The 11,274-nt window shown below is 42.6% G+C and overlaps 1 protein-coding gene across 1 annotated transcript; it reads left to right on the top strand.

Annotated features, from left to right (window-relative positions):
- The first annotated feature begins 1,063 nt into the window (after positions 1-1,063).
- On the top strand, positions 1,064-11,274 carry LOC146963188 (dehydrogenase/reductase SDR family member 13-like). Its single transcript, XM_085767692.1, has 6 exons — positions 1,064-1,224; positions 2,588-2,706; positions 4,263-4,386; positions 6,442-6,614; positions 9,568-9,721; positions 10,884-11,274. The coding sequence occupies exons 1-6, from the start codon at positions 1,098-1,100 to the stop codon at positions 11,141-11,143; spliced, it is 957 nt and encodes a 318-aa protein (XP_085623818.1). The 5' UTR covers positions 1,064-1,097; the 3' UTR covers positions 11,144-11,274.

The raw sequence follows: 11,274 nt of genomic DNA, 5'->3' as shown, positions 1-11,274 counted from the left end.
TAAAGAAGCCTTGCCTTGCCTTACATAGCCTCCATCACATTTTCAAACAACCAAAGCGATTAAGATGGTCAATGTCTGTGAAGACTTTTTGTAAACTTGTAATTCCCCCTGGCCTCTATTATATTATAGAAGATTCAAGATTGTTTTATCATGTGAAACAAGAACTTGAAACTTTATATATTTTCTTTTCTTTTACTTTTTTATTCTTCTTTGCTCCTGTTTTTAACTCTGTGTTTTGTTTTTGTGCTGTTTTATGCTGTTATTTTTTCTTTTTTAGATGTCCTGTCTTTATGTAAAGCACATTGAGTTGCCTTGGTATGAAATGTGCTATATAAATAAAGATGCCTTGTCTTACATAGCCTCCATCACATTTTCAAACAACCAAAGCGATTAATAGGCTACGGTCAATATCTGTTAAGACTTAAACATTGTTTTGTAAACTCTGTAAATTCCCCCTGGCCTTTATTATAGAAGATTCAAGATTGTTGTATCATGTGAAACAAGAACTTGAAACTTTATATACTTTATTTTATTTTACTTTTTTATTCTTCTTAGCTCTTGTTTTTAACTCTGTGTTTTGTTTTTATGCTGTTCTTTTTCCTTTTCTTTTTCTTTTTTAGATGTTCTGTCTTTATGTAAAGCACATTGAGTTGCCTTGGTATGAAATGTGCTATAAATAAAGATGCCTTGTCTTACATAGCCTCCATCACATTTTCAAACAACCAAAGCGATTAAGACGGACGGTCAATGTCTGTGAAGACTTTTTGTAAACTTGTAATTCCCCCTGGCCTCTATTATATTATATTATATTATATTATATTATATTATATTAACAAAGTGTCGAATTAAAAAAAAAGAAAAAAAAGAAAAAAGAAGAGTGTGTAGGTGAAAGGTCAAACTGAGATTTGTGTGAAAGCGTCAGAGGAACCGGTCGGACCAGGTCGAGCCGAGCCCAGGCAGGTAGACCCGGTCCGACAGGTGAAGTCTCAGTCTCAGTCTCAGTCTCTACATAAGGAGAGAGGACACACCTGAGCTGCACCACACCACACAGACACACCACACAGACACACAACCACAGACACACACACCGCGCCGCCATGTTCCAGCTGCTGCTGCTGGGCGCCGGGCTGCTCGCCGGGTACCTGGTCCTGGTCCAGACCCTCTTCAGACGGTCCCGCTGCAGAGGAGCCGCCGCGGTGGCCGGAAGGACCGTCGTCATCACAGGTGAGTCACACACACTTCACACACACACTTCCGGTCAGTTCACACACACACAGGGCCAGGTGAGTCGAGGCGCGTGGCAGCAGCTCAACCCGCACGTGTCTGATGAGTTCTCTCGTGCGCAAAACTGTGTTCAGGTGTTTAAATGTGACTGTTTCCATGGAGACCGATGGTTTTAAGCGGTTGTAGAGTTTTGTTTTGTTTTGTGCAACTTTTAGTGCAGAGTTCCTTAGAAAGACACGCGGGTCACGTGGCGACATTAGCCAATCAGGACAAAAGGTGTGTCGTCACGCCCTTTTTTTTTTTTTTTTTTTTACAACGATTTAAAAAAATATATAGACCTAGATGTAAACTGCTCATTCTGTGTAGGACACCCTGAAGATGTTTTTCATTTATTTTGGTCTTGCCCTTTCTCCACCAAATTATGGGAAGATATTTGCAACCTGATTTCTTTTTCGATTGAACCTCATTTTCCCCTGTGCTATTGTTGGCTTCACTGACAATCCATCTGCAAAAGAAAAACAATAGGCTACTAGTGTATCATCAATCTTATTATCCAGTTAGCCAAATGGCATATTCATAAATGTCGTTTAACTAATCAAAACACACTCTTTCTCGGGGCGGTGCGTGTCGCAGTGGTTAAAGCGGTCGCTCCATGTAGAGGCTACAGTCCTCAACGCAGGCGTCCCCTTTCCTGTCTATCTCACTATGTGCTATCCAATAAAGGCAAAAACGAAAAAAAAAACAAAAAAAAATATTAAAAACTATTAAAAAATCCACCAACATGAAAGCTAAAAAAACTTTATTTACGTCATGTTATGTATGTGGAAATAAATAACCACATTTAAAAAGATAAATAAATATATAGGCCTATAAACACAAAAAGTAAACTAACTTTGCATGAATAAATGATGAAATCTCTACATGAATGCAAAAGAAAAATTTTGGCAATGAAAAATGTTATTTCTGTTATTAATTGTATTTGCAATTATTTATTTATCTCTGTATCTAATCAAGTTATTAAATCCTGTTAGTCTGATGTTAGGACTGTCTCTGTCATTACCAATGTGAACATAACAGAGATATTCACAACCAAACTTTATTCATTTTGCATTTATGTAGGCGTTTTATTTTCTATTTATGTATTTATTTCTTAATGTAGGCCTACTTTAACAAACCCCGTTCCAGACCGGTGTTTGGACCTAATTAGCATATGGACACAGATACAAACTAAACAAAAGCAGAAATCAACACTAACTTTACTGACACAGTGTTTATTGAATAAGACATAATCAGTGTCACTGTTTACTGTTGTAACCAGACTGTTGTTGCTCTGACTTCCCGTGTTGTGTTTGTTGCGCTGCAGGAGGGAACACGGGCATCGGTAAAGCCACAGCGCTGCACCTGGCCAGCAGGGGCGCCAGAGTCATCCTGGCCTGCAGGAACCGGGACAAAGCAGAAGCCGCCATCGCACAGATACAACAGGTGTGTTCACGTCTCACTCCCTCAGGTCGTCTGTCCCCTTCCTGTGGACACGACGCCTCAGAACAACTGACCCCCAACATGCAATCTAAAAACCAGAGGGGCACAGTGAATGTGAATGTGCTCTACAGCAGCGGTTCTCCACTAGTCTCAGTCTGGGCTCCACATCTTCACATGGTCATTAAGTCCCGACCCACTTTTATGGAATTTAAACCAAGATTTTTTTTTTTTTAAGCCTTTAAAAACTCATTTAGCTCTTTATTGAGCAAAGTGCATTTCAAAGCACATGAATGAAACTGAGGAGTTACCGTGACAACTGCATGTACGGAAGTGAATAAAATAATATCAAACTGCACAAAATGGAGACCAACAACATATACAACACATATTTGACTTCTAATGCATCTCTGCATTCAGAGCATGTTCACTAAAGTGAATAAATATCAAACTGCACAAAATAAAGACCCACAAAACAAAACAAGATTCACTGCATCAGGCCTCATTAATAAGAAACTGATATCTTTGCATTCAGAGCAAATGGAGCAAATAATCAGAAAGTGAGGAGGAGCATCACAACTGCATGTGTTCACGTGTCTCGTGCCTTTCAATATAAGTTATTTTTCAAAATAAAAGACATGTCCAACATCAGATGTGCATTAAATATTATTTACTTTTTTGACCAGCTGTCTGCGACCCATCCAGAACGGGTCTAGACCCACTTTTGGGTCCCAACCCACCAGTTGAGAACCACTGTGCTATTTATTGTGGAGGCCCTCAAATCTCTTATTTTGGCCACTAACACTAGTGCTGGGGACCGAAAAGTTGGTAAACTGAATTTCAGAAACGTTATCTTGGCTAAGGATGTGGAACAATAAGGTGGATGTATTTCAAAAAACGTATTTCACCGCTCCATGTCTTGATTTTTCACACTTCATTGTAAACAAATGCACCTGGCCATGTGTTCAGTTCAGTTTTCAGTTTAATTTAATGACAAGGGACAATGTACAATAATAAAACATTGTAAAAAACAAATGTAAATGCACCCGAGTTAGCTAAAAAAGCTAATTTTCATCTCCAGTCCCTCTGCCTGATGGTAAAAGGTAACCTTAAAAAAAAAAGCAACAATGAGGTAAAATACCAAAGATACATTAATAAATATACATTTGTAAGACAATACAGACATTTGCAATAGCACCAAAAGACCAAAGACACATTCAATTCACATTAATAAATATACATTTGTAACTTAAGGCCATACACAAGGTATTGATTTTTTGCAGCTTCATTGTAAACAGATGCACATGGCCGAGCCAAAGCAACTGGACTTAGCTACATAGTTCCTCTTTGACTAAACATTTGAAATCTCTAGTTTATTGTTACACTGCTCTCACATTTCCATCGAAGGTCGGCTACAGCCTACATCCTCAGTGGATGTGAGGGTCTAAGGACAGAGGATGTTGTTATGATGGGATGTAAAGCCCTTTGAGACAAACTGGTGGTAAAAACTGGTTATACAGATTAAATGACCTTGCCGACATCTTCATCTTCTTATGTTGCAGGAGACAGGAAGTACTGACGTGGTCTACATGCACCTGGACCTGGCCAGTCTGAAGTCCGTTCGCTGCTTCGCCGAAACCTTCCTGAAGTCTGAGTCCAGGCTCGACCTGCTCATCAACAACGCTGGTACACACACACACACACACACACACACACACACACACACACACACACACACACACACACACACACACACACTCTCTCACTCACACACACACACACACACACACAGCTTTGATCTCCAGCAGAGAACAGGGATGTCACGGTTACTTGTTTTCACAGTTAATCGCGCCGGTATTAAACACCACAATTAATTAATCATAAAGATTCCTAGATACCGTTCCTCTCCAAAAAAAGATGATGTTGGAACCAGATGTGGCGCCAAAATAAAGGTGAATGCACAGACACTGGTCCATTTACTCAACCTTAAAGCAGATATCAGTGGAATGTTTTTGTTAATATAAGTCCTAAATAGTCCTATTTTCCGTCAGCAATCACTTACATGAAGTATTTCAGCCTAAACACGAGTCTCTCCGTCACTCTGCTCTGCTGTAACCCGAGGAGAAAATTTTCCTTGTGGGATACAAGTGTTATCCAATGAGGGGAGAGAACGGCATGAAGGGCTGTGTGTGCAGCCAAGGGATGCGCGTGAATGTGGTGACGTAGCACGAGGACCAATTGATGCCTGACAAGGGCGGGGGCTGCTAACTCATGGTGCGTTCAAGGAAACTCGTACTTTGTGTTTTTCCTTCCTGTGAAGTCATACCAGTTCGATCTGGTACGAGTTCACGGGTCGGAAGTTACGAGTGGCCGTTATAGGGAACTTTCACAGACAACAGGACGGTAAAAACACGAGCTACGGGTTACCTGGAACGCTACCAAGTCGTAGTTGTGACTTGAAGCTGTAACTTACGGTTTCAAAAGCCTGCCTTGAACACAGCATTAGCCGAAACGGCCGTGCCGATGATATCTGCTTTAACGTAACATTGAATTGGTAGGAATTTAAATGTTAGCGTGTCATTTGTAATTTAAACAAAACGAAACAAAAAACGATGAAAAAAACGTAAACATTTGGTCTAGACGACAATTTATGAGCTGAATATTTCAAACACTTAATAATTAATCATTGTTCCTATATTAATAGGAATAGTGCTTGAGCGTGAACACACACGCACACATGCACAAACACACACAGAGAGATCCAAACACTTCATTAACTCATAAGCCTTTATTTATTTTTTATCAACTTATTTTATTTATTAGTGATAGGTTACCTTTTTTGTGTGCCTTGTCTTGTATCTGTTGCTGCTGTGACAAAGTGAATTTCCCCCTTGGGGGATTAATAAAGTTTTATTCTATTCTATTCTAGATACTTGAAATATTTTATGTAAACAATGAGTAATGTAGTTATATTTTGACTGTATTTGATTTTACACATTCATAGTGTTGTGAAATGAATTGATGCATAATAATCATGATAATTGTAGTACCGTGATTATTTCTCTGACATTAATGGTGTGAAGAGAAGGTGTAACGGTGACGCGGCGAAGGCTGCAGAGGAGACGGATGAATAAAAGAAAATGGCAAAAAAGGGCTCTTACACCACACCATCCCAACAAATAATCAGTACACTGGACTTTGCTCTCTGTCGATTGGACCATTCTGTAACTTTGTGACATGTCAGGCTACAAGATGAGACTGTTGTTCACTCATGACGGATAAATATGGACACATGTGCAGACACACACGTAATCTGTATGTACTGTCTAGAGCTAAACTTCAGCTCTGTTTACTACCTGCTGCCAACATGTTATATCGAATGTCATAAGTAAAAATATGTTATATCAAAATGTAAAAAAAACAAAAAAAAGCAAAAAGAAAAGATTATGATATGATCTATATACTACTAATGCCGTAACATATTATGTCAAAATGTCATAAGTAAAAGAATGTTATATCGAAATGCAAAGGAAAAAAAGGAAAAAAAGGAGAAAAGATTATGATAAAGACTTTTATTCTGTGGGTAACGGGGGCGGGACTAGATCAGCTTTTGCTTCTCCCGCTTTCCCTTTCGGTCATGTGTATTGTATTATTTGAACTAAGATGAAGTGTGATGATGATGATTTAAATTGACATGCCCGAAATAAACAAATTGATTGATTGATTGACGTGTGTCTGCAGGTCTGGTGGCCGACGGGCGGACCGAGGAGGGCTTCGGGGTCCAGTTCGGGGTGAACCACCTGGGCCACTTCCTGCTGAGCTGCCTGCTGCTGGAGCGGCTGAAGGAGGAGGGGGGGGGCCGGGTGGTCACCGTGTCCTCCATGGCTTACCGCTGGGGGAGCATCGACTTCGAGGTGAGCTCTCACATCACAACCACCACGTCACTGCAGTAGAAACCGGGTGGGGGTGGGGGTGGGGAGGGGGGGGGGGGGTTGATGATTGGCACCGATCAGGTGCATCAGGCTTACACCCATAGACTGTAAAAAGAATGGACGTAGCGTCCGTGACGTCACCCATTGGTTTTGGGGAGTCGTTTTTGTGACTCCAACATGGCGGCCTGAACAGCGCCATGTTGGATTGGCCGGCCGAGAACCCGCCCACTGGCCTCGAAGCAGCTGTCCACGGAGCTGCTCAGACCTGTCACTCAACGTTTCCGCGCCCTGATTGGCCAGAGTTTTAACCTAATAACAGTAAAACGGTAGAGTTAAACACCTCAGAGTGTGTGTGGGGGTAGAAACTATCGATTGAGAAAAAAAAACGTTCTGACACCAGGCTTTTAACATGTTTACTGAGGATGTAAAGTGGGTGATTTTAACATGGGGGTCTATGGAGAATGCTGCTTTCTGACACCAGCCCCCAGAGGAAGAAGAGGGGATTGCAGTTTGTTGAACGAGGAAGTGACTTCACTTCTCAGACCCACAACTGCCCCCTTGCTTACACCCCGTCCTGCCAGACGGCGACGCGAGCGAGGAAAAGTGATCAGAATGCGTTACGTTTCAATCAGCCTGTCCTGACGCCGCGAGCGACGTCGCTCCGTCCAGCGACGTCGCTCCGTCCAGCGATGTCGCCCAACCCTGAAATTATGGCTGCGTTGTCTCTATCTGGACGACATTTGGCGGCGGTGTCCCGCCCCTAAACTCTTCTTATTGGTTGACAAGTCCACGCTGCTTCCTGTTGACAAGCTAGTTACCAGAGAGAGGAGAATATGAGAGGAACAAACACTCAGAGATGTGAGAAACGGCAACCAGGAAATACCAGGAATCTCAGAATAGCGCCGCAAGTTTGTGTAGCTACGTCCCTCGATGATTTGATTGGTTTGGATTCTGAACCAATAGAATATACTCGCCACAAAATCGTCACGCTGCAGATCAGGACACCTTCACGTGAGTTTTCGTTGCCGTTTCGCTTTGCTCGTTGTATGTCAGGACGAGGTGTTACGCTGCGTTTACATGGAAACGATCTGAACAGAAAACGCAAAAGTGGCGTTGTGTTCTCACCTTTTATTTCACGTTTAGACGAGCGTTTTTGGGGTGGAAATCTGCGTGCATACGGTGACGCTAAAGTTGGTCGATTGGTCGCAGAAAAAAACAAAATTTGGAGCCGTGTCTTGTGAAAATTAAGTCAAAATCTATAGGACTCAACTGTGTGCAAAAGGCCAGAAGGCTTTTTTTTTAATTTTTTTTTTTTTGGGGGGGGCATTTATGCCTTTATGGACAGCACAGTTGAGACAGACAGGAAACGGGGAGGCAGAGAGAGGGGGGATGACATGCAGTAAATGGCGCCCGACGCGGGACTCGAACCAGGGCCGACTGCAGCGAGGACTGTGTCTCTATACATGGGGCGCGCGCTCTAACCACTACGCCACACGACGCCCCGGCCAGAGGGCTTTTAATTTGAAGGGCCAGATATGGTGGTGACATTGCAGTGTGTAGATGTTGCAGGGCACTTAGATGTGCGGAGCTGGTTGAGACAAAAGACTTACAGCTGTAACTGCAGTGAAATGTGGTTTAACAACCAGCTGGTACTGGTTCTGTATACAGTACACATGCATGGCCACACTTTTCAGATTTTTATTCATCAAAAATCTTCAACAACATGAATCATTTTCCTTCCACTTCACAGTTCAATCAATCATCATTTATTTGTCATTGCCATAAATAACAATGAAATGACATTGGAGCATACAACCTTCCATAGTGAAGAGTGCATAGTGCAAAAATGTGCAATGGTGCAGAATCCCACGGGCGTCATGAACACGAAAGAAAGGATAAAAACACACGGGCGCCAGAGGACATGGTCAGAGGTAGTATAGTGTGTGTTGCAGCAATGCACTACTTTGTGTTTGTCTATCACTTAAAACCCCAATAAAATACACTTCAGTTTGTGTTTGTAACGTGACAAAATGTGGAGAAGGCGCTGTGTGTTGTTGACCTCTGCTGCCTCTACGAGCCGACGGCAAAACTGATGAAAATAGGAACTAACTTTTATTGTGATACAACAAACCACCACAGGAAGTGCTTTTATTGTGGCGGGCTGCCCTCCATTGGTCCAACCATAGATATATATAAGAACTAGATGACTCACCCACCGCTGCTGCCCAATGACAAAGCGTAGCCACACGGCGGCCATCTTGGTAAGGTCAACTCTCTCCCTCAGAGCATTAAGCCTCTGCTACATGTTCTGCTATAATGACCACAACTTGCTCAGTTTTTGTCCGATTTCAAAACGGTTTGATTCTTTATGAACGTCTATGCAGTTATGATGCAGCATATTTAAAATCACGGATCAGTTTAATCATGTACTTTTTTTTGTAAAAGTAACATTATAGTGACATTATGTAAATAGTTAAAGTAATAGCTACATACTGATTTATTTTTCACAGACTTATGAATAGTTTTTTTAGTGCAGATGACTGGATCACCATCTACTGCACTGTAACTGCAGCCAGAGTCAGAGCAAGTTGCCGGTCCTCATATGGCCGACTGTGAGCTACACCTGCGTGTAGTCAGATCCTCCACCCCCTTGGGTCCAACTGGGTCAGTGCTGTAACATCACAACAATGTTCTCACGTCACAGAACCAGTTCTCCTGGTTCAGCTCCGACCTGCTGTCAGATTCCTCCACACGTCATCACTTCACGCTGATCATGCCTCTGTGTTCGTGTGTGTGTGTGTGTGTGTGTGTTCGTGTGTGTGTGTGTGTGTGTCTCTGTGTGTGTGTGTGTGTGTGTGTGTGTGTGTGTGTGTCTCTGTGTGTGTGTATGTGTGTGTGTGTGTGTGTGTGTGTGTGTGTGTGTGTGTGTGTGCAGGGCCTGGCGGTGAACAGAGACCTGGGCACCGGCAGCTACAGCTGGCAGTTCTTCGCTGCGTACTGCAACAGCAAACTGTGTAACGTCCTGTTCACCCACGAGCTGGCCAAGAGGCTGAAAGGAAGCAACGTCACCTGCTACAGCCTCCACCCAGGTAAAACATCCAATAATACTGTCAATATCAGCCATGTTTCACTCGCTGCCTGGCAACCACCTCACATCCGGTTGAGGATACCATCGCAGTGGACGACAAAAGTTAAAGGGATAGTTCAACATTTAGTCAAACTGGCCCATTGCCATAATCCCTATAGTCATAGCAGTAGGTTCGTTACCTTTAATTGTTGGTGCAAGCTGTTTTTAGAACGGCGGAGCAGAGCCGTGAGCTGCTCAGAGCTACGCTACGGAGGCTCATTATGGGATTTCTTGGTTTCCCTCATCATCAAACTCATCAAATACACAATCCAACAACTCCACAACGCTCTGGTGGACAAGTTGTGAGCTGCACATTCACCACGCTATGAGATAATAACACAACGTTACCACACAGAGTTGTTTTAGAGGGAAATACAGAGACTGTTGATGAAAAACTGTCCCTGAAGGCAACGTGCATCAGCGGTTTTACATGAATTTCCCTCTAAAACAACTCTGTGTGGTAACGTTGTGTTATTATCTCATAGCGTGGTGAATGTGCAGCTCACAACTTGTCCACCAGAGCGTTGTGGAGTTGTTGGATTGTGTATTTGATGAGTTTGATGAGGGAAGGCCAGTCTTTTTTTACATAGTAAGCATTTAAATTTAAACTTTAAGCAATTGTACTGTACGTGCTATAGTTTTGCAACTTTCACCAAAATGTCTCAGTTATACTTTAGAAACTTTTGTACATTTAAACTCAAATTATGCAAACTATGAAGTTATCACTCTGTTTTTTCCTAAAACTTATTAAACCTTTCTTGCCCCACACTTTTTGCTCAATTGTCACCAAATTCCCCCAATCCTCCACAAAGTTAACACCTAGATTTTTGATACTTGATCAAATTTTATCTGAGCCTACAGTGCATGAAAACGTTTGACTGTAAACATATGCCACCCAATTCAGTTAAATACATTTTCAATCTTCCTGAAAAAAAGACAATATTTTGGAGTTGTGGTGGCAAATATCAGAATTTTATCTCAAAAACTGAATCTTTTAAACCATCTTGTATCCTGCTCTCGTGTGAACAATTGGAGTCAATGTAATAGTGGCATTTTAAATCAGATTTTCTCTTTTATGAAGCAAAACATTTATTGTTCAAAACAAATTTCCGTCTCTGTTTCAGGTGTGGTTCGTACCGAGCTGTCCAGAAACGTCAGCCTGTGGCAGAAGGTCTTCATCGAGCCCGTGGCCCGGCTGCTGTTCCTGGACCCCGAGGCCGGAGCTCAGACCACGCTGCACTGCGCCCTGCAGGAGGGAATCGAACCTCTGAGCGGACGCTACTTCTCCTGCTGCGCCGTGCAGGAAGTGAGCGCCCAGGCCAGAGACGACGCCGTGGCCCGGAAGCTGTGGGAGGTCAGCGAGAGGCTCTGTGGACTCTCTTAAGGTGGACTGGACATGACGGACGGACTGTCAGATTTAAGGAGACTCGACCTGCAGTGATTGACAGATGGGTTTGGTGTGAAAACCACTGTTGTTGTGGAGGTGATGAATAAAGAGAACAGAGTGAGTGATGA

This window comes from Trachurus japonicus, chromosome 22, assembly GCF_045865225.1.
Source record: "Trachurus japonicus isolate A0001 chromosome 22, Traja_1.0".
Classification (NCBI taxonomy): Eukaryota; Metazoa; Chordata; class Actinopteri; order Carangiformes; family Carangidae; genus Trachurus; species Trachurus japonicus.
Note: the sequence above shows the minus strand (reverse complement) of the source record. Positions and strands in the feature narration are given on the sequence as shown.

Coding starts and splice junctions, on each gene's coding strand:
- LOC146963188 (XM_085767692.1), top strand. CDS start 1,098: ATGTTCCAGCTGCTGCTGCTGGGCGCCGGGCTGCTCGCCGGGTACCTG. Junction 6,615..9,567: donor GGGGGAGCATCGACTTCGAG/GTGAGCTCTCAC, acceptor GTGTGTGTGCAG/GGCCTGGCGGTGAACAGAGA. Junction 9,722..10,883: donor CTGCTACAGCCTCCACCCAG/GTAAAACATCCA, acceptor TCTCTGTTTCAG/GTGTGGTTCGTACCGAGCTG.